The 24,224-nt window shown below is 38.1% G+C and overlaps 1 protein-coding gene across 9 annotated transcripts in view; it reads left to right on the top strand.

Moving 5' to 3' along the window:
• AHCYL2 (adenosylhomocysteinase like 2) overlaps positions 1–24,224 on the top strand; it is a 183,582-nt gene that overhangs the window by 144,354 nt on the left and 15,004 nt on the right. For all 9 annotated transcript variants that reach the window (XM_079149791.1, XM_079149790.1, XM_079149789.1 and 6 more), the window contains 9 exons: positions 2,185–2,328; positions 3,383–3,483; positions 10,522–10,624; positions 12,451–12,545; positions 15,183–15,289; positions 16,444–16,560; positions 20,591–20,654; positions 21,162–21,250; positions 23,686–23,756. In XM_079149791.1, coding sequence (XP_079005917.1) covers positions 2,185–2,328; positions 3,383–3,483; positions 10,522–10,624; positions 12,451–12,545; positions 15,183–15,289; positions 16,444–16,560; positions 20,591–20,654; positions 21,162–21,250; positions 23,686–23,756 — 891 coding nt within the window. The remainder of the gene's footprint in view (positions 1–2,184; positions 2,329–3,382; positions 3,484–10,521; positions 10,625–12,450; positions 12,546–15,182; positions 15,290–16,443; positions 16,561–20,590; positions 20,655–21,161; positions 21,251–23,685; positions 23,757–24,224) is intronic.

Below are 24,224 nucleotides of genomic sequence, written 5' to 3'. Positions count from 1 at the left end.
AAAAAAAAAAGAAAGAAAAGAAAAGAAACAACTCTAAATAATTTTGTAATTAGTTCTTTCATGTCTGACTCACCTGCTAGACTGAAAACTCCATGAAGATAAGGACCATTTATTCCTGTCTTATATTCCCAGCACCTAGACTATGCCTGGTATGTTGTAGATGCACAATTAAAATTTGTTGAATAAACAAATGAAAGTGTGAATGACTGAATACATGAAGAGGTTCACAACTCTACTGAATAGGCTCTGATATCACCTCTACTTTATACACCCAGAAATAGAGACTGAGACTTCAACCTAAGTCTGTCTGACTCCAGAACATGTGACTACTATATTTAAATGGCCACTGGAAAGCATAAAAATCATCATGGTTCTGGGAAAACATTTGAAATTTCAAGTTGTTCTGAATATAGAGTCTTTTTTCAAAAGTAATTTCCTTGTAAATTTGGATCAGGATTGGGGGAGGCTATTCTCTTTCTTCTCTCAGGTTTGAAGAAAGATGGTTCCCCTAAGCCTCTAACTCCTAAGTTATATCAGAATATTGACTAGTGAAACAGTTGACTGCCCAGAAAGGTGTTTCTGGGCTCTGTTGCCAAAAGTACTTTGAGCTCTCACTCACTTTAGGAGAGGGAACCAGAAACTTTTTGTACAGATTAGCTCCTTTAAAGAACAAAAGTCCCTTTGGGGATTTACTAATTCCTTCACCTCCCCTAGTGCCCATGTTCATTCCTGTGGCCTCGTGTTAGGACTTTGCTCCAGGGCAGTTTTCCAGCTCAAGAGAGATCCTCAAGTGCCTGCTGCCCCAACAGTGTTGTAGCACCATGCCTGATTAACTGGGCAAGGTCAGACTTGCCTTTTACAGCACCCCCAGAGATAGACCCTCTGCTAAGAAATCCCAGCAATGCCTTAATTCTGTGTATATAAGCAGATCAGAGCACCATAGACCCTAGGAGCTCTGTGCTTTTGCAGCTTTCTGTTCTTAAAAGTGATGGCAGACATTTTATTCTATTGATGTAATATACTTTATAGAAATGCCATATGTTTCCTACTCCCCCAAAAAACTGAATTAGGAAGAGCTATCCTTCGAAACTTGAACATAAATTAAAGAAGGAAATTGCTTCAAATCATTCAACAACTCATTAGCAACTACAAAATCATGAAGACTAAGAAGACTTCAGCTAAGCATGTGAATAGCAGTAGCAGCAGCTGCCTGTTGGTCACAATCAATTCTTAGACCTTTCCCCTGCTAGTGTGTATTGCTAAATGGATTAGTTATGAGAGCATTTATTGTACCAAAAAAGAATTTATTCAGTGCTTTGGGAATCTAAAATGCCTAATACAGGACCCTCTGAGGCTAGGAAGAAGGAAGAGCACGTTGAATACTTCATTGTCAGTATCTAATTGGGTCTGCAGACATGGTTCAGCCCCATCAGAGCCAGACTTGAAAAAGAAAGCTCTGTTATGTCAGACAAACACTTTTTGTGGTTTTTAATTACTTTCTCATGGGTTCCTTATTTTCTAGGTCTTATCTGTTCAGTTATTGTACTAAAACACAAATTACATCAGGCATTTAAGCAGCAGACAGAGAAGGGTAGCTGGGATCCCAGAAACCCATAAGTTAGTGACCATAGTCTTGCATCAGGAACGTTAACCTATTGCTACCATGGTGTAACCTCCCTCTTTTTGCATATCATGAACCACTGCATGTTCTGAAGATAAAGTTAGCCCTTGCAGGACACGGTGGCACACCTATAATCCCAGTGACTTGGGAGAATGAGACAGGAAGATTGCAAGTTCGAGTCCAGCAGTTTAGCAAGGCATTAAGCAACTTAACTGAGACCCTGTCTCAAAATGAAAAGTGAAAAAGGTTGAGGGTGTAGCTTAGTAATAAAGTGCCCCTGGGTTCAATCTCCATCCCCAGTATCAAAAGAAAGTTAGTCCTAGATTGTAAATTAATGTCATCCAGGGAGAATGTTTTTGACAACCTCTCAGCTTCCCCTGTTTGATGTGTGGATAGGGCTTCCCACAGATGATTGGGACAGCACCATGGTTCCAATTAGGTGCTTACCAGAGGTGTAAATTTGTATGGCGCTAAGGGCTAGAGAAACCTCAGTTTCCTCCATGGTTGGGAATTTTAGAGGAAGCAGTTTTTTTCCCTGAGGGTTTTTGTTTCTGTCATTCCAGCGGCTTCATATACAGATAGCTCCGATGATGAGACATCCCCCAGGGACAAGCAGCAAAAGAACTCTAAGGGAAGCAGTGACTTCTGTGTCAAGAACATCAAACAGGCAGAATTTGGACGAAGAGAAATTGAAATTGCTGAACAAGGTAAAGAAAGTGAGCACCTTGTCCTTTTCCACCTGTCTGTATCTTTTTGTCTGTGTTAATCTCTCAGTTCATCCTGGGGTCTAGTAGCTTTTGAGATTTCAGTGGGATATTCAAGGATACTTATAATGAAAGATTCTAAGCTCAGAAAATACTATGGGAAATGAGACTCTGGTGGGTATAGAAGGGACTAGATAAGGACTGGCAATATAGAGAGTTGGAACACTGCAGCATTTGCATTCTGGTTTAATGTCTTGATCCCTTGAGAAACCTAATTTAACAGAGAACCTGATCAGCAGAAGGATCTTAATCTAAGAGAATAAGTTTTTCCCCTTTTAAAAATGAATTCTTTTTAAATATATAGGACAGTAGAGTGTATTTTGACATATTATACACACGTGGAGTATAACTTCCCATTCTTCTTGTTGGACATGATGTGGAGTTACACTGGTCATGTATTCATATATGAACACAGGGAAGTTATGTCTGATTCATTCCACTGTCTTTCCTATTACCATCCCCCCACTTCCCTTCATTCATTAGACATTCATTAATTCCCTTCATTAGACATTCCCTTTGTCTAATCCAATGAACATCTATACTTCCCTACCTGTCCCCCTTATTCTGTGTTAACATCCACATATCAGAGAGAACATCAGCCTTTGGTTTTGGGGAATTGGTTTATTTCACTTAGCATAATAGTCTCTAGTTCCATCCATTTACCAAAAAATGCCATAATTTCATTCTTCTTTATGGCTAATATTCCATCATGTATATATACCACATTTTCTTTATCCATTCATCTGTTGAAGGGCCCCTAGTTTGGTTCCTTAGCTTAGCTATTGTGCATTGAGCTGCTATAAACATTAATGTGGCTGCATCACAGTAGTATGCTGATTTTAAGTCCTTTGTGTATAGACCAAGGAGTGGGATACTTGGGTCGAATGGTGGTTCCATTACACGTGTTCTGAAGAATCTAAGAGAATGAGTTTTTCTGTTTAATTCTTTATCTCGTTTTCTCCTTTCTAATATTGCTGTTTTTATTGGGCCTTTTCAGAAATGCCTGCACTGATGGCTTTGAGGAAGAGAGCTCAAGGAGAAAAACCTCTGGCTGGAGCCAAAATCGTGGGTTGCACACATATCACTGCACAGACTGCTGTGAGTCCTGTTCCTTCTCCTCTTAACAAAAGTAGTTAATAATGCTACCAGTCATGAGTGCTAATAGCATGCCAGCACCAAGTTAACAGCTGGACATGGAGTTCATTAATTCTCATAACACCATGTAAAGCAGAGATTCCTCCTTTCATTTTGTAAACAAGGAATGAAGCTCTTGAGGGCTTAGTAATTTGCCCAAAGTTATACAGCCATCACAAAGTCAAGATTTGAACAACAGTATATCAATATAAGCAAACTCAGACTTTCTCTACTGTACTATACTCCTTCCTCTTACCGTCCCTTCCACTGTCATTTCTACAATGCAACTTTATGTATTAGCCTGCTTTCAGCGGCAGAAAAGAGAAAACCTGATTCCACTTGACTTATACATAAAGGAATTTATTATTTATTATTTTATTATTATTATTTATTATTTATTTATTATTACATAGCTTAAAGTCCAGTGGGAGCTGGGGTGGTACACTCATAATCCCAGTGATTCTGGAGGCTGAGGAAGGAGGATCACAAGTTTGAGGCCAGCCTGGGCAACTTAATGAAGCCCTCAGCAATTTGTCAAGACTCTGTGTCAAAATAAAAAATGAAAAAGGCTGGGGATGTAGCACAGTGATAGAGCACCCTTTGGCATCATCGGGGGAAGAGAGTCCAGTGGGAAGACTGACTTCAGATGCAGGATCTCAGGGTTTTCATTGCACCTCTCCATAATTCACGTAGGGCTGCCTCCTCCATGAGTTATCTTGAAATGCAATTCAGATATAGCATATCTAAGTACACACAAAAATTTAATATTAAAAAAAAAATCTTAAAGTAAGCCAGGTACAGTGCACACATCTGTAATCCTAGCAATTTAGTGAGTCTTGTCTCAAAAAAATAAGTAAATAAATAAATTAATTTAATTAAATGTTTTTTAAAAAATGGGCTAGAGGTGTAGCTCCATGGTAAAACATCCCTGAGTTCAATCCCCATTGTCCTCCTGCTAGGGAAAAAAATTTATTTATTAAAGAAGAATAAGAGGAAAGTAATTTATAATTTTTTTAAAATTTAGTATATAGATTCTTGGGCACTGTAGACTAGCCAAATATTTGTAGTTACTCACAGCATTATTTTAATGAGAATGCTACAAATGAAGATAAATACAAGTGTGTTACTGGTTCCACAGCATCAGAGCAGCATGACAAAATTATATGATTTTCTGAAATAGTAAACAACTCTATAAATTTCTGAGCAACAACCACAATGAAATATGAGTTTTCTCTTGATTTACACAATTGTTGCTTTCCTGGAAAAACTATTCTGTGTTGTACTAAAACTATTAAAATATTCTTTGTTAATGTGTAACATGGAATTGGGTTCTAAACTCTGAAAATTACAAATGGGGTTTTCGCCTGTGAACTTTGAATGGGACATTTTGAAAATTATACCAGACTGGCACAGATTTTTTGTTCTAAGTGGCTGTCCCACACTTTCAGCATGTCCCGGCTCTTCTCAGTAAATGCTAGTAGCACTTCCCTACCAATCCCTGTGACAACCAGAAATGCTCCTCCAGTGTTCTAAATCTCTTCTTTTGAGTCATCATCAAAGATATAAAAGACAGCACCACAAGTAAACAAGTAAAATAAAGATGTGATACAACCATATTGAGACCCCTACAGGGAGATAGGTGTATTGAGAAAATGGTCTGCCTGTTATGGAATCGATAAGGTCTGAGTCATCTGTATGGCTAGATTGACTTTCAAAAGATTGTCTCTCCTGCAGCACACACTTACGTGGTCACATTCCTGATTAAGGACAGTAGAGATTCCTCAAGACAGAGGGCTTCTGTCTTCACTCTGAGACTTTTCTGGGTTATGTGTTCTCTGAGGAATAGAGCGCCCTGACTGACCAAAATTAATATAATAAATTGAAAGCTAACTCTTTTTGAAGCTACAGACTAATGATTGAGGCAGAAATACTTCTGAAACCTTTTTTGGGCCTCCTCAGTCAGGGACATGAGACATGGTGACTTAAAATAGTAAGTACTTCTCTTACTGTCTCATGTTGCTATGTTATGTCTTGTTTGTTTTTTACCCCCAGGCTTGCTGAACATTACCATTCTTCAGGGTTCCCTTTCTATTTTTTCCTTAGTATTTAATCACTGTTAGTTTATCAATTTTAATATTATTTTATTGTTTCCACCATATGTTTTTTCCTTTTTCTGTAAAATTACAAGTGTTTTTCTTTCTTTTGTTTTTAATCTCTTTTATATTCCTGAGCACATGTTCATTTAACAGTCTCCAAACATTACCACAAGATATAATGTAGAAAACAAAGTCTCAATAACAAATAACCCCAAAACAAATAACAAATAATCCAATCAATAAATGGGCAAAGGAACTGAACAGGCACTTCACAGAAGAAGAAATATGAATGGTCAAAAAATATATGAAAAAATGTTCAACATCTCTAGCATTAGAGAAATGCAAATTAAATCTACACTGAGATTCCATTTCACTCATTCAGAATGGCAATAATCAAGAATACAAGTGACAATAAATGTTGGTGAGGATGTGGGGTAAAAGGTTCACTCATACATTGCTGGTGAGACTGCAAACTGGTGAAACCACTCTGGAAAGCAGTATGGCAATTCCCTAGAATGGTGGAATGGAACCACCATTTGACCCAGTGATCCCACTCTTCAGCTTATACTCAAAGAACTTAAAACTAGCATACTACAGTGATACAGGCACATCAATGTCTATAGCAGCTCAATCCACAATAGCCAAGCTGTGGAACCAACTTAGGTGCTCTTGAACAAATGATGGATAAGGAAAATGTGGTGTGCATACACACTGGAAAATTTATCAACTATAAAGAAGAATGAAATTATGGCATTTGCCAGTAAATGGATGGTACTCTAGAATATCCAGTTAAGTGAAATAAGCTAGTCTCAAAAAACCAAAGGTCAAATGTTCTCTCTTATATGTGGATGCCAACCTATAACAAGGGAGCATAAGGCAGGGAAGTATAGAAGTTCATTGGATTAGACAAAGGAGAATGAAGGGAACAGAAGGGTGGAGGGATGGGACTAGGAAAGATAGTACGATGAATGGGACATAACTTTCCTATGTTCATGTATGAGTACATGACCAGTGTGACTCCACATCATGTTCAACCACAAAAATGGGATCAACATTGTAATGGGTTGCACCCTGTGTATGTATAGTATGTCAAAATACACCCTATTATCATATATGTCTAAAAACAACAAATTTTTTAAAATAATTTTTTTTAAAAAACCACACATATGCACACAAAAAAAGTCTCCTATAACCCAGTCTCCACAAATAACTCCCATAGTTAATGGTTTCCTGTTCGTATTTCTAATAGATTTGAATCTATTTATATCTTTTAGGTGTGTTCCCATAGTTCTTCTAATGATTCCATTACTGTTCCTTCTAAATGATAATGATTTTTGAAGTTATGTTAAAACAGTTTCTAAGCTCTCTCTTCCTCCTCTGTTTCCTCACCTACCTTCACTCCTATTTGAACCCAAATAGCCAACTGTCTTGACTCATGGGTTCTTTCTATTTTCAGTATTGGGGCTTGAATCCAGGGTTGCTCTATCACTGAGCTACAGCGCGCGCGCGCGCACACACACACACACACACACACACACACACACACACACACACACACCATCTTTTGTTTGTTTTGAGACAGGGTTTCAGTAAGTTGCTGAAGCTGGCCTCAGACTTGCAACACTCCTGCCTCAGCCTCCGGAGTCACTAGGATTACAGGAATGTGCCTGACTCTAATAATTTTTTTTTAATTTGAAATAAATACAGATATACAGAAAAATTGGAAGTTCAGCACAAATAAATTTATTTTCCGAACCATTAAAGAGTAAGTTGCAAACTTAATATTCCTTCACCTCTGAGCTGCTATAATAAAATACGTGAGAGTGAGTAATTTATAAACAACATAAATTTGTTATCTGTAGTATTTTATAAACAAAAGAAATGTATTATTTACAGTTCTAGAGGCTGGGCAAGGACCAACAGATTCAGTGTCTATTGAGGCCTATTCCTCATAGGTAGCACACCTCTCAATACCATTATCTTGGGGGTTAGGTTTCAACATAAGACATTTAGAGGGACACGTAACATTCAGAACATAGCAATCCCCAAATATTTAGTATATATTTTCCATGAACAAGGACATTCTCTTATACAATTAGTGCAGTCACCAAAATTAGGAAATTAACATTGATTACTACCACTTAATCCTCAGATCCAATTCGGGTTTCACTAGTTGTTTCAGTAGTACTTTTTATAACAGAATAATCCAGTCCATACCTGTGTCACACGTGATAATCATGTTCCTTTAGTCTCCTTTAGTCCAGAACAGTTACTCTTTCTTTCTTAATCTTTCATGAGCTTGATACTCTTGAAGATTACAGATTAATTATTTTATAATGTCCTCAGTTTATATTTTTCTGCTGCTTCCTCATTATTAGATTGAGACTATGTGTCTGTGGCAGAAATATCACAGAAATGATGCTGCATTTTTCCCACTGAATCTAATCAGGTGGTCATGATTCAGTTTGTCCCATATTGATGATGTCCAGTTTGATCCCAGCCTTTTCCTCCATAAAAGTTACTTTTTTCTCTTTGTAATTAACACATTTTTGTAACTATCCTATTCTTATCAAACTTTTTATTTATTTTTATTTGTATGAAATTGTTTCTTATTACTTAGTGGGTTATAGGCATTACCATCATTATTTTGATGCTTGTGTTGTCCCTAGTTTGGCCAGGAGGAGCCCCTTGGGTGTGGCTTCCATGGCTTGTATTTCCATATGTCACTTTTGTTCTTTGAATATTTTCTTGCTACCAGTGGAAGATGATCTAAGCTCTACTGTAGCCTTGGAATCAGCCATTTCTCCAAGGAGCCCTGACTCCTTTAGGATGATCTGGGCATTAATGTAATCTTTACTATTGTAATGTCATTGTTTCTGAATCTCTTTTATTAATTTTGGAAAATAATTGCTCATTAGCTCTTCTTTTTTTCTCCCATTACTTTTTTAAAACTGTACAGGATTAAATCCAAGGGTGCTCTATCCCTGAGCTACACCCTAACCCTTTTACTTTTTTTTTATTTTTTTGGTACTGAGATTGATCCTGGGGTGTGGGGAGGTGCTTTGCCACTGAGCTATATTCCCTGTGCTTGCTTTTTTTTTGAGACTGATCTTGAACCTGGAACCCTCTAGTCTCAGCCTCCTGAGTCACTGGGATTGTAGGTGTATACCACCATGCCCAGCTATCCTTTCTATTTTTTGAGAAGGGTCCCACAGAGTTGTTGAGTCTGGCTTGAACTTGTGATTCTCCTACTTCAGGCACCACTCCTAGCTTCTGGCTCTATTTCTTGACACTGGGTTTTCTTTTTTTTCACTTGGTTGTTGTGTTTCTTGAAATTTTGTGAGTGATAGCATATTAGTTTTTGTTATAGTCATGAGCTAGATTTAGATTTGATTGTTGTGCACCAAAGGCTTCACATTCCTTTAGCATTGGGATACTGTTACCTTGTGATTTGATTTTAGTCCCAGAGGGCTTTTCTAGTGTTTCTGCAATCACCCTCAGCATTCAGCTGCTTCAGCATATGCATTCCGCAGGGGCCTCTGTCTTCAAATACATGCCCCCACTATAGCATAAATGGTTGCTTCTTGTTTCCCAGGGCCAGCCTCATGGTGATTGCTAGTGGAGTCCTGTCAGTGTTAGGCAGGCAGCATTCCTGCCTCTCCTGTGTGTAGCAGCCAGATTTCGCCTTGTACTGGGAGTCTTAGGCACGAGACTTTTTTTTTGCTCTCCTTGGAGAGGTAGCAGATCCGAGAACTTCCTGTGCTCAAGAGTGTTCCCTGCTACTCTCCCAGGAGCAGAGAGTTTTTGTTCCTGCCCTCCCCCAGGAGTAGTGAATCTTTACTGGTGCCTGAAGACAGGCATGAATCCTAATCTTATTTCTACAGCTTAAAGCTTTTGCATCCCCTGTGAGAAAAATATAGCAACGTGCCCACATTTCATAGCCTGTCTCTGAGCCCAACCATCCACTCACTGCCTCTAGTCTTTCTTGTGAGCACTGAGTAGAAGCCCATGGAAAAGAGCTTGCATGTAAGTGTCTGGCTGGGGCTCCAGAAATCCAGATGACAAATTTTCCAATGCTTAGCCTTTAATTAAAATTTTAGCTAATTTTTCTTATCTCAAGTATAGCAGATACGTTTTCCTCCCATGCTCTGCCAAAGGCAAAACAATCTTCCCTTCTGCTTAAAAAGATTTATCACTCTTGGGAGTTCAGTTTACTTGGTCATTTTATGACCTTGGCTCTTTGGTGGGCTGAAATATGACTTTGTAGATTATCCAGATTTTTCTTTTTCTTGTTAGGGTGGAAATTTCTTACCTTCTGCATCCTAAGCAGAAGCAGAACTGTAAGTGTATGTTTTGTTTAAAAAAGGGGGGCTCCAAAGTCCTTAGTTTTATGAAATATTTTGGAGATTCAGTATACAATTAGGGTAAAGCATAGCGTTCAGCTGGAGCCTCTTGCTTTGCCCTGTGTTCAGAACACTGAAGAGGTTCTGTTAATTCATTTCTTCCCCGCTTCCTTCCTTCCTGCCTTTCTTCTTGACAGTGCTGGGAATCAAACCCATAGTCTCACATATGCTAGGCAAGTGCTCTCCCACTAAGCCACATCCCCAGCTCCTGGAAAGGTAATATAGAGCACAGTTTGAAAATTATTGGACTCTTTTTCCTGATGTACTTTTTCATCGTCAAATATATAAACTTGGGCTGGGGTTGTAGCTCAATGAGAGAGCACTTGTCTAGCATGTGTGATACACTGGGTTCAACTCTCAGCACCACATAAAAAAATAAAATAAGGTATTATATCCTTCCACAACTAAATATATATATATAACTATATATACATATAAACTTAATCTCCTTGATCAGTTGTTTGGTATAGGCTTGTTCATCTCCTGCCTTCTCTTTAATATAGGTGCTTATGGAAACTCTGGGTGCTCTGGGGGCTCAGTGCCGGTGGGCTGCCTGCAACATCTATTCCACTCTCAATGAAGTGGCTGCTGCTCTAGCAGAAAGTGGTAAGATCTTTTGATTATTCTCTAATGTCTTTGGTTAAAATAAGTCTCCAAGAGGTTCCATTGTCTCTATATTAATGTTTAAGGAAGGTTGACAGTGAAGCATCTGCTTGTCAAGAAATGGATCCCTATTCTTGATAAGTTTGCTCTTTTTCTAGGCTTGTCTTTGTCAAACACAATCTAGTTAACTTTGTTCTTTTGTAGTTGGCATATATCTACCTATATGTAATATTCTGTTATTCATGCTTGACTTTGACAAATAGAACCCTAGTGAATGCTACCCACTGTCTAAAATAATGTGGATTAGAGAAAAGAATGCTTCAGCTATAGTTTTGTGGCCCTGCAGGTTTTGTAGCCAGTAGTTTTTTCTAGTTTGATGCTTGGTATTTCTGCCTCAGCATTAAAGACGACTTGACCCGGCAGATTAATTTTGATCAAGACATCCACTGACACTTGAAGGACAAAAGAAATCGGGAAATTTGGACCTTGTCAGCTTCCTGCCTTCACTTTCTGGATGCAAGGCATACATCAGGGAACCAAGCACTTACATCAGAGCCCCTGAGAAAACCCTACACAGCATTCATGTCTCTCCTTTTGCTAGTACTTTAGGCATTTCATTTGTTCTTTCATTTATATTCATTTATTTATAAAATGTTATTGATGTACATATGATAGACACAAATATTAAATGTATAGCCCAATGAATTTGTAACGTATGTATTATTTCTTTTCTTTCCCAAGAAATGTTTATTGACTTATTTTAAGAGATAAAAGACAGATGAGGTCCTGTGCCTGAAATCACAGTGACTTAGGAGGCTGAGGCAGAAGGATCTCAGATTCAAGGCCAGCCTCAGCAACTTTGGGAGACCTTATCTCAAAATTTAAAAAATTAAAAGGGCTGGGGATGTAGCTCAGTGATAGAGGCCCTTTAATTTAAATCCCCAGTACTGCTCCCTCCCTTGCAAAAAAAAAGAAAGAGAAAGAGAGAGAGAGAGAGAGAGAGAGAATATCTTTGCCCTTAGAATCTTTTTTTAAAAGTATTTTTTAGGGGCTGGGGAGATAGCTCAGTTGGTAGAGTGCTTGCCTCGCAAGCCCAAGGCCCTGGGTTCAATCCCCAGCACCGCAAAAAAAAAAAAAAAAAAATCATAAAGAAAAATATTTTTTTAGTTGTAGATGGACACAGTACCTTTATTGCCAGCCCCCTTAGACTCTTATACTGTATTAGAAGAGATAATACATTTGTATAAATAATTATAGTAAAAGGACATATGTGATAAATATATGACAGAGCATAAATTCATAAGTCTGAACAACAGACTTAAGTTTGGATTTCTTGAGCACCTGCTTCCAACTGGGTTAATTAGTCTTCATTGGGAATATGACACTTAACTGGGCTATGACATGAAGCAAACATTTTGGCAGATGGAGGAAAGTATGAGAATTTTCCTGATGAAGAGGGCGGGATGACTAAAGTATAGACGCAAGAAAGATCCAAGTGCAGTTGGGGAAAGGGTAAGAGCACCAGTTTGACTGGATCAAGGAGGATTTATTTCTGGTTTCTTCTTTTTTCCCTTTAGTCATATTTTTAGCAACCATTATACTCCTGTTACACTTAACCTCTTTGGGCTAACAAGAACAGAATAACCATCAAGATAAGGGAATGAGTAAAAGGGCTGAAGGCAATACTAATCATTAAAGAAGGTTAATCCAAGGACTATAGCAAAATTGGGAGAGTTCATTACTGGGGAAAACCATTACCTGCTTGCCAGAATTTGGGAGTCAGCTCTTTTTGTAGCTTTTACTGGTTTCTCTTTGTTCCTTTTTCATAGGATTTCCTGTCTTTGCCTGGAAAGGAGAGTCAGAAGATGACTTTTGGTGGTGCATTGACAGATGTGTAAATGTGGAGGGCTGGCAGCCAAACATGGTGGGTCAGATTTCTGCTAACCCACTTCTCTGTGTATGATGGGGTGATGGTGGGGAGGGCTTTGTGACCTGGGAGAGGGATTCCCAACAAGAAGGAAGGAAAATGGCTCCATTTCTATCTGAGGTACCTGGGTTTTCAGAATTGCTCAGTGCACTTCAGAAGTGCTTTTCTGCTTTTAGGGTACTCCAAGAGTATTGAACCTCCTGAAACTTCAGGGACTTAATTGTTGGTAGTGATCATTTGGAAACATTTGTTTTTGTCAGCAGTATTAAAATGCTGCCCAGGATTCACACATGGTTGGCTTTAAAAGCAAGGGTAATGCATTTCCATCTCCGGCGACTGCCTACCCCTACAACTCCCTACTCCCCTCCCCACCTGTAACAATCACAAAAACACCAACCAAAAACCCCACAGGTCCTGATGTACTGAGCTTTTTTTTAAGAATTCATGTACTGAATTTATAGTACGCCCAAAGATCTTCCAAGTTCAAATTTCTTATCTTTATTCATTCCCCACCTAAAAAAGATGACCAGGCAAAGTTTGGGATTTTTAAAAATTTTTGCTTCATTTTTATTTTTGTTTCATTTTATTTAAAAAAGAATAAGTCTTGAAGGCTGATAGCACATTTGATTCACATGCAGGCAAAAAACTACCGAGTATGAGGCACTCCTGCTCTGCAAACATGTCTGCATATTAGTAAGAGAAGAAATTAGGGAATCAACTGAAAAAGAAACAATTGCTTGTTACTAAAGACCACAGAACAGGCTTCACCTGGTACCAGACAGAGAAAACAGCCTTTTCTGAATTCTGTAGTCCAGGTCACATGGCATAGGGTGCTGCTTTGAGGAAGCTGGGTTAAAGCTTTCATATCCCAGAGGGATATGATACAGTGGCTCTAAGATGAGTCAGCTCATTCTAGCAATTTTAACAGTGACAGAAGAGTGTAATGACTGACAGACACTAGAGAAGATATGCCAGGGGGTTTCTCTTGGGAATAAAATACTAATTTTATAGTCATGAACACAGGGAGGATATGGTAGATAACCCAGAGAGCTTTTATAAACTGTGGAGCCAGCACAAATAGCTGGAAAGGTTAATAAAGAGAATTAGATAAGAACAAAAATAGTTGTCACCCCAGAAAAATAGGATCTGTACCTCTTTGGATCCTGTCAAGATCTAATATTTTTCCTTGCTTTCCAACTTCAGGAAGATTCCATGATGACCAGAATTTTCTATAATAGAATTGCATGGGGAAAATTATGAGCTACATTCATTATATAAATGTCAGGATAGTCTGTATCACATACCTTTGTTAAAAAGGGAAATAGATCAGAATGGAGGGACTGACTAGAGTTTACAGTTATTCAGTCCTTTTTGTCTCTGATCTTTTTTGTGGGATTAAGGGCTACAAGGGAAAACCTCATGGGATTCCATCATGCAGAAAAGGAGAGAGAAACTCAGAAAATACTTTGGGTTTCTTAGGGCTTCGGTTCTGAGGGCTTCTGTCTGTAGTATAGAATGAGGATAAGAGTTCTAAAGTGAACCCTAAATTGGTTTCTCCTCTCAAGCAAGATTTGATTAAGTCAGAGAAAATAGTAGTAGGAGCAAAAGTGAAAGAGATCAGATGGCAGGTGTGAAGTTGGGGAGTTTGTATACTTTGGGGTCCAGGATGACATTTTTGGTACTTGTAGTAGGGTTGATATAATGGAACTGTAAAATGGGTACATGCCAGCAGAGGGCAGCTCTGGGGATTTCCAGGCAGATGGGCATAACAATTTAGAAAGTTCTGCCAAGCACTTCTGACAGCCCAGTGAAGGGCTGAAGTTCCACAGCCTAGTGCCTAATAGTATTCTAAGCTGATCTTTCTTCAGTTTATTTATAATTCAGTAGCTGTCCTCTGCTGATGAAAGCTCCAGTGGGCACAGCATTGTGTTTATCTTTAATCCCGACCTGAAATAGTGATGAGCTGTTCAGAGGCATGCTTGCACACCTACATGCTGCACGGCTCCCTAGTTATTTTTAATTTGGTTTATACAGAGTGTGAGGTTGTGCTAGGCAAAACCCAACAGTGCTGCCTGATATATTGGGTGGGAGAGTGCCTCTACTTTGGGAGGAGTAAAGGATTAACAAATGAAGTTTTATAAACCATTGTTCTGAGAGGGAGACTAATAATTCATCCTTTTATTTAAACTAAGCTTTGATTGAATATATTTAAAGTCCTGAATTTAGCCTATAGAAATTGGCTATGATCAAGTTTAGGTTTTGTGAATATCTGCATATATTTAAGAACTAGTGGGCTAGATAACCATTTAAGCTATCAATACACACACACACACACACACACACACGAATCCTCACCTTATTGCAGGGTATTGTAATATAGTAGATGCATCATGTGGGAAGGTCATTTGGCTGTGAAAATTACAAATGGCCTTTTACCCCCTCATTGTCTTTTACTTGAGTGTAATGACTGGTATATTATTATATTAGCTCTGGCTTTAAGTTACTTTGCATAACCTTATGAGAAATTTAAAATGTTATCAAATAGGTAATTAGAAATTGGGATACAAGACCCTTGAGCAAAATGAATTTTGCCTTCAGCAAAATGAATGACATTACTGATACTTACTGTTGCAGATCTTGGATGACGGAGGGGATCTTACTCATTGGATTTATAAAAAGTACCCCAACATGTTTAAGAAAATCAAGGGCATAGTCGAAGAGAGCGTTACTGGAGTCCATAGGTAAGATTCAACATAAGCATTCCTGGCTTCATGCAGCCTAGATATATAATCTTATAATCACATACTTATAAAACACATTATATTAAAAATTGGAACTTGCTGTGAGATCCAAGATTATATACTCTTTTGAAAATTAATAACACAAATAACACAATAGTGAAAGGAAAACAAGGGGTGTTCATGTTTTCTAGTCCATGTGATACAGTGAGTGCTTGTCCTTTTTGGACAAATTCATTTACTCAACAAATATTTATTGAATTTCTGCAGTGACCTGCTCTAGGTGTTAGGGATCTAACAGTGGACAAAACAGACAAAAACCTGTACCTTCACAGTACTTACTTGCTTATGTAGAAAGCAAGGACTTAAGAAGTTCTGTTCCCAAAGGAACAGTGATTCTCTGAGTAAAATTGGAATCATTTCTGTTTGCAATTATTCACCCATAAAGAACTGAAAGTATGAAATAATATTTGGGGGAAGAAAATTTTGAATAGGCCACCATGACTACTTTGGTGTATCATGAGCTTTTTGAATATACTTCATGGGTTATAATATAACCTATAGTCTCTTAGAAGGTATGAATTTTGAATAAAACAAATAGGCCTAACTTTAGTTGACTCATATATATGCTTATTTATAGGTATATGTATATTCAGATTATAAGTTTGAGACTATTTGAAAGTTTAAATTGTTGCCTTAGAATAGTGATACATGATTTTTAAGACTGTACTTAAAGTTACTCCTTGTATAATTAAAAAGGGAAATAATGACTGGGGATTTAGCTCAGTGATAGAGCACTTGCCTAGCATGTGCAAGGCCCTGGATTCAATCCCTAGCACCATAAAAAAAGCTGGCAGGGGTGGGAGTAAGGTAAAATTAATATGAAATTTGAATTTTTACATTTAAGGTCTTAAAATTTAATGTTAGGTCAAGGATTTTTTTCACATGACTTGTAAATAAAGTCTTTATCCCTAAGTTGTATTTAGCCTCTAAAAACACATTCTTTGTTTCTCAATATCCACTAATAGGATGAAACTTGTCATGTCTCATGCTCTCATGCCCACTTCCTCTACACATTTTTAGGATTTGGTATGAAACCAACAATAGATTGTAACATCTCATTATTGTATATTCTTCCTGACTTTCCTTATCCCCAGGCTATACCAACTGTCCAAAGCTGGGAAGCTCTGTGTTCCAGCCATGAATGTCAATGACTCAGTCACCAAACAGAAATTTGACAACCTCTACTGTTGCCGTGAATCAATTCTTGATGGGTAATGTTTATTATCTTTGAGATGAATTTGAGTATTGAGTTAGGTTTCTAATTTCTTTTTGACTTTGGTTATTTCTAGAAATGATTCATATGGCACCTCTGGATCTGTCACCACATCACACCCAGTATTTTATAACCCAGAGCTACATTGGTACCACTATTATAAGAAAATCTATTTCACTTAAGTAATGAGACTAATTCTTATCTGTTAATAGGCAGAATTCTTACTTTGTGACCCTATCAGACCTGTGAATCATTAACTAAAGTCAGTATAAACAAACAAATATTTTTGATAGTTTAGAAAACAGTTCCTGGTCATCCAATTCCAGGTCATATCTCATGCTCTGTCATATAATTGTTAAATTCTAACTATCATGTAATCCTATGGCCATTTGGAAACTTGTGGTGAACAGACGATTTCCCAGAATTTCTAACTTTTCAGATCTGTAGGTACTGTAAGTCTGACAAAATCTACTCATTATATACCAAATCCTGTGTTCTTCTAATACTGTTTGTTTCTACACTTGTGTTCTGACATTCATTCATTGTTGCTAGGAAGATCCCACTTCTCAATCAGCTCTGTTACTATAACAAATAACTGAGACAATCAACTTAGGAAGGATTTATTTTGGTGTGCAGTTTTAGAGGTTTCAGTCCCTGGTCAGTTGACCCTGTTGCTTTTGAACCTGTGGCGAAGCAGCACATTCTGGCAGGGGAAGTATGGTGAAGCAAAGCTGCTCACTTCACAGCCAGGACATGGAAAGAGAAGAAGAGGAAGGGGATGGGGTCCCACTTTCTTTTTCAAGGATATGCCCACAATGACAGAAGACCTCTCACTAGGCCCCTCCTCTTAGTTTCCATTACCTCTCTAAATAGCACCAATCTGGGGACCAAGCCTTTAACACCTGGGCTTTAGGGTATATTCCAGATCCAAACTATAGTACTCCGTAATTTCCTAAGTGAAGCCATGAAGATGGTTGAGAATATTGCCAAGTCAGATGGTTATCATCATGCAAATGTTAATGGAAAAATGAAGAAAGGTTCTATGAACCACATTGATAACTAGTTTGAATCTCAGGGCATTGGAGCTAGAATGAACACTGTTATTTGTTTATTTAATAGTACTGGAGATTGAACCCAAGGTCACTCTACTGTTGAGCTCTTCCCTATCCTATTTTATTTTATTTTGAGACAGGGGTCTCACTAAGTTGCTGAGTTCGGCCTTGAACTTACAATCCTCCTGCCTCAGCCTCCCAAGTAACTGGAATTATAGGCATATACTATTATGGTTGGCTCTGTTGTTTATTTATTAACTTTAATTCCTTGGACTTGTTACTTAATTCCTCTGTACGTATTTCCTTATCTGTGAAATGGTGACAGTAAGACCTACCTCACAGAATTATTGTGAGGATTAAATGAGAAGTTTACTCCACGCTTTCTCCCTTGCCCTTCTTTCTAGGACTCTGTACAATAAGTTCTAGGGTTGAATTAGACCTTAAGGGAAGCTTTTTGCTTTGAAATTTTTTTGATTTGGGGGCTATCCAATACTAATTCCAACTATTGTTAATTATAGGATCAACAGTATTATCTGATAGATTGAACAGTTCAGTAGATTTTTAGTCCATTAGTTTGTTGTAGTTCTGCACCTAGTTCTGTGCAGATAAAGGGTTATTGTGAATACCTTGAACCTGATCAAATCAGGGTATTTTCCTTAAACCATTTGTTTATCCACACAACTAAATGTCTTTTTGACTTTTCAAGTCCTAAATCTGTGAACCTAAAATCAACCTATGCTAGTTTCAGTAAAAGATTCATAAAGATACCTGCACCAGTTCATAAAAATGAACAGAATCCTTCCCAATCAGGGTTTATCATGTAGGTAAGAAAGGTTCTTTAAAGTCAGAAATGTATGAAGCGAGAAAGCTAGAAGCAGTGGAGCAGGAGTAAGGCTAGATTCCACAGCAAAGAAACAGGAAAACATCAACTATTCTCTAGAAACTCTCTGAGCTCTAAGAGATCGTTGGAACTTGCCAATGGTGAAAAACTTTCCAACTGGGTCAAGAACAGTTGTTCCTCTCAGCCGAGCTGAGAGCCAGAGAAATGAAAGGAGAGGTAAACTGTGCTCCAGGGAGAGGTGCAACGGAAAGGGGAAAACACTCACTCCTGCAAAGCATCTGTGAGAATGGTGTTGGTGACAGCCCTGGGTTTCTAGGCTGGTTCCCCACCACACTGAGGGAAGTCCTACTGTCTCAGGCTGTGGTGCAGATGCAGCAAGGGCAGCCTTCTGGAGACTGAGGTTCCACCTGGTAGGAAACTAAGGATGTCCTAGTGCTTCAGAGGTCACACTTTCCAGGTAGGATTTTTAGATCACATAAGAGCTCCTCTAGAGACCCTGGAGCTAGAATTAGAGAGAAATAGAAACTTGGCATCATTCTAATACAACACCACACATCTTACTGCCCCCAGCCCTCAAAAATCATTTCTTGGGAATGGTGGGGTTGTAGCTCAGTAGCAGAGCACTTGCCTAGCATGTATAAGGCACTGGATTCTTAGCACTACATACAAATAAATAAAAACAAAAGTAGTGTGTCTGTGTACAACTAAAGAATTTTTTTTTAAATCCTTTCTTGACTTAGATCTCTTCCATTTTTTTATCAATGAACCTTGAGGCAGATGTGGATCCTAAGATCACAGAGAAATCGCTGCCTAACTGGAATTCCTCTACATAAGTAACCTAGCTGTTGTTTGCAAAGCAGTAGTGTTGATGACATTTCCATTCCTCCACAGCCCTCTGTAGTCACAATGAGAGAGTATCTTCCTTGGGAAGAAAGAGAAAAGGCTTGAGGAAGGTGGAGGGTAGCCAAAGCAAAGGAGGCCCAGAAATATGATCTTTTGATTGTCCTTGCTGTGCTAGCCATTCCAGCTACTACTCCCCTAAGTCACAACTTATAAGTATAGAGTAACCCGGCCAGACTTATCTCTTCACTCAAAAAGAATTGCCTCTGCACTTACTGGTATTTGATGAGCTTAACTTGGATGTGTGCAGTTATATTAGCTGGAGTTGCCAAATCATTGAAAAAGTATTACTACTTTGCCTTTGGAACATTTATAGATTCTATTCAACAGAAGATGTAAGCAGATAGATAAATGAGTAAAAAAGACCTATAAATACTTGTAGAAATTGTCTATTGCAACATAGTCTGCTTTTTAATTTAAAACTTTCTTTTGCCTAGTCCAGGATTCCTAAAAAAAGGAGTCTCATTGCATACCAAGAGGAGCCAGAAATCACTCCTACAAGTTTTTTTGAGAAACCCTAGAAACAGGATCAACTTTATAGAGAATCAGAGACAGAGGGAGAACATGTCTGAGAAGGGATCAACCCCCAGAAAACTCACTGACTACTCCTGTGGTCAGTGTCAGTGTCAGCTCGTATCAAAGCTCTCCTTCACCCATTGCTCTCACTGGCCATTCTGAAACCACTAACTGTATTACTCATGTGCCATTGTTATATTTTATATTATCTAAATCAATAAGCTAGAATAATGTTTCCATTAAAACAGAGCTCCTAAATTAAAATTACTTTAATATTTATGTCTTTTCTTTTGTTTCAAAATATTATATATTCAAAATATTATATAATAAGTGTGTATATTGCTATTAATGTTTGAAAGTTATTCTGGTGTAACTGGGCACACAACCGTAATCCCACTGAGTCGAAAGACTGAGGCAGAATTACAAGCCTCAATAACTTAGTGAGACCCTGTCTCAAAACAAAAAACTGAAAGAACTGGAGATATAACTGAAGAAAAAAAAATTACTATATAACCCTCATCTTCTCTTCTCCACCACTATCAAGAAAAAAGAAAAAAAAAAAATCTCTCATATACACAGAATTGGTTGGATGTCAAGGAGTGAGAAAATATGTATTTTAGTCAACCTTTCTTTCTGGTTATTAGTTTCTCTAGGGTAGAAACCAAGCTTTTTATCAAAGTGAAAAACAAATAAACTTACTTAAATTTTTTTTCCCCTAGACTTAAAAGGACAACAGACATGATGTTTGGTGGAAAGCAAGTGGTGGTCTGTGGCTACGGAGAGGTAAAGTTTAACCTTGCACTTCTTATTAGGTGTTAAAAATGTATTTTGCTGACATATCCTAGAATTATTTCCAATACATATGGACATAGATTATAATATCCTAGAATTATTTCCAATACATACGGACATAGATTATATTCATTTACCACTTTATATGGAGAGAAAAAAAATTAGAGGCCCTCTGGTTAAAGTACAATCTTTCTTTTTCCCTTTGCATTTTTGCCATTTTTTTTAGGTTGATTTTCTGACTTGTTCCAGCACCAATGTTTGTGATGTTCCTTTAGCTTGTGTTTTGATTATAAATCGTGAGTGTGGGTGTTCTTAAGCAGGTGCCCCCGGAGTTTGTTTATGATCTGCATTTATTTATTTTTCTTGTTTTTTCTCAAGCATGAATCTATTCAGCAAAATTCCATCTGAGGGTGGGAAGAAAGGTACACTTTACCAGAAGCTTTGAGAAACTATTTTCTCACTGACTTTTCTTTTATGTGTGCTCTCTCCCCACTTCAGGTGGGGAAGGGGTGCTGTGCTGCTCTGAAAGCCATGGGCTCCATTGTGTATGTTACTGAGATTGACCCCATCTGTGCCCTGCAAGCCTGGTAAGCATGCAAGGGAGATCTACTTCCTCCTCCACACTGAAATCTCATAAGAGATACCTCTAAGAAAGGGCCTGGGTAGTACCACATCTCACCTTAGAGAAGTCCAGATCCTGAGAAAGGCTGCCAAAAAGTAAGCTCTGACTTTGAAGGATCAAAGAGCTAGGCTCTAATCTTTAGAATTGGAGCCAAAGAACAAGTAGCTTTTTATCTTCTCCATATGTAATTGGTACCCCTTTGAGAACAAGGAACAAAATAATTAGCAAGACCAAGGGTATATAACTCAGTGGTAGAGCATGGCATGTGCTTATTAGCATGTGCAAGGCCCAGAGTTCAATTCCCAACACACACACACACACACACACACACACACACACACACACAAAAGAAGGAAGAAGAAGAGAGGGAGGGAGGAAGGAAATAGGCTGGCATCAGATGCTTTCTGATGTGATACACTAAAAGGGCATTCTATGGCATTCTTCCCAAAAATATATTACTTGAACCTAATTGTTTTAGTCAGTTATTTTGCTGTTGTGACTACAAGACCTGATGACAGGAGGAACTGTTTATTTAAGGGCTCATGGTTTTAGAGGTCTTAGTGCATAGAAGGCTGGCTCCATTCCTCAGGGCTTAAGGTGAGACTGAACATCATGGTGGTAGAGAGTGACAGAGGGAAGCAGTTCAAATGGTGATCAGAAAGCAGAGAGAGAGACTCCACTGGCCAGTTACAAATATATATCCCCAAGCCATGCCCCTATTCCCACCTCCTCCAGCCACACCCTACCACTTCAGTTACCACTCAGTTAATTCCATGTAGGGGATTAATTCACTGATTGGGTTAAGACTTTTGCAACCCAATAATTTCTCCTCTGAACCTTCTTGCATTGTTCTCACATATTAGCTTTTGAGAGACAAATCCAAATTAAGGGTAAAATCTACTAACTCTGAATGAATAGTTTATGGGAACTTGTTTGTACTCTTATAATTATTAAGTTTCAAATTATACCCCACAGTCTTAACCAGTAATTCTCTAAGGGAAGGTATCCAGGATGAAATAAAGCACGGCATAAAGCCATTTCCCTGTGTCCAACCCCTCCTCATACATCCTAACCCTAAACCCACACATTTCCCCAACAGAGTTGCTAACATTCAAGACTCTAGCACAGGAGGTGAACCCTCACCTTTCTAGTACTCTCATGTTCATTATAAAAACCTGAACATGATAATGATTGCAGTATAGTTCAAATTAGCTTATAGATATGAACTGATACATGAATATTTATTTAGGTGGAAATATTTAGGTCTTATTCTGAAGACAGTCAATCTCACTGAAGTATTTTAAGCAAAGATGTGACAAGTTTCTATTGCATTTAGGGATGTCACTCTGCAAAATGATTTTGAGACATAAGGCTAAAGGTAATGAGATTTGGCCAAGGGTTACTGCAGTAATTAAGACAGGAAGTAATAAGACATGAACTTAGGCAAGGCCAGCAAGCAGGGAGAGAAGGGAACAGGTAGATTCAAGAGACTGAAGGAATTAAGAAAATAGAATCAACCAGATTTGATGACAGTTTCAGTTATGGAGAGTCAGTAGGCTAGCCATGTTCTAGTTTATTTTGTTAATTCAGTTTGGTGAACAGTAGTGTTATTGATCAAGATATATAGAGGATGAGTAGATGAGGATGGGAATATGGAGAAGATAATGAGTTTATTTTCAAACATAGTAAGCTTGAGATTCTTCTGGGACACCTGTGAGGAACTATCCAGTGGACAATTTGATCCTCTGCTGTGAAGCTTTAGAGAAGAGTTAGAGATACATATGTACAAATCAGCTACCTAAAAGTGCTCATTTGCAGCCAAAGGCAGGTTATGAATGAGTACTGAAGGAATAATTAAGAGTCTAGGGCAGAACCCAATAGAGCCAATATTTAAAGGTTAGCTGAGGTTGATAAGAGACAATTAGAAAAGTGGGAGGAAAAAAAACAGGAGATAAAAGTATCAAGGAGTGCAAAGAGTATTGAGTTTTAAGAAGATAATAATGTTTAATGTCACAGAAGAAATCAAGTAGTGAAAGGGTGAAACATGCTTTTGTTTTTAGCATTCAAATGATCATTGATGATCTTGAGAGAGCAGTTTCAGGGGGTAGTAGATTCAGTGTCTAAGTGGCACTTTCTAGAAACTTGATTGGGAACTCATGCTAACCACTGGATTCCTGTTACCAGAATGAAATAAGTTCCAATGATGCAAAGGAACCTTTTATTTCTCTTATGTATAAGCTAAGGAAATGATTTGGATTTTTCACTGATAAAAATAGTCCCCCCATCTCAAGAAGTGACACTTTAGGTACCAAAGGAATGTGTTAATAGCTTTTGAGGTTCAATGGCAAAAGGCTGTCCAGCTGCCTGTTTAGGTGCATTAATCATGCTTTATTTCTACAGTATGGATGGATTTCGACTGGTAAAATTGAATGAGGTCATCCGACAAGTGGACATTGTTATTACCTGTACAGGTATGATTATGACATATTAAATGGGATGGCACTTGGGAATACTTTGATGGAGCAAGTGAAATAAGATTGGAAATGTTCTGAAAATCAAACACAAAAGCCAGAGCTATTAGTCCACAAAACCAGTCAATCTTTTTCACATTCTTCCTGTCTCTTAAGAACTCTGACCAAAGGTATACCATTAGGTCTTCCTTGTAGGAAAGTTTCTGCATACCCTTTATTACTGTTATATTTCCATCCATCCTTAGCTGTGTAGGATACAGCCTAGGATGAGATTCATTTGTAGAGGTGTATTTGGGAAGCCAGATCTTAAATGTATACATTTTATTTTTTTTGTGTGTGTGCTAGGGATTAAACCCAGGTCTTAAGCATGCTGTGCATACATTCTACCATTGAACTGTACCCCCAGTTCCTTAGTTATTAGTTTTACCTCCAAATTGAAGTATTTCTGTAGTCCCTATAATTAAGGCA

Source organism: Sciurus vulgaris (assembly GCF_902686455.1).
Source record: "Sciurus vulgaris genome assembly, chromosome: 8".
Taxonomy (NCBI): domain Eukaryota; kingdom Metazoa; phylum Chordata; class Mammalia; order Rodentia; family Sciuridae; genus Sciurus; species Sciurus vulgaris.
Note: the sequence above shows the minus strand (reverse complement) of the source record. Positions and strands in the feature narration are given on the sequence as shown.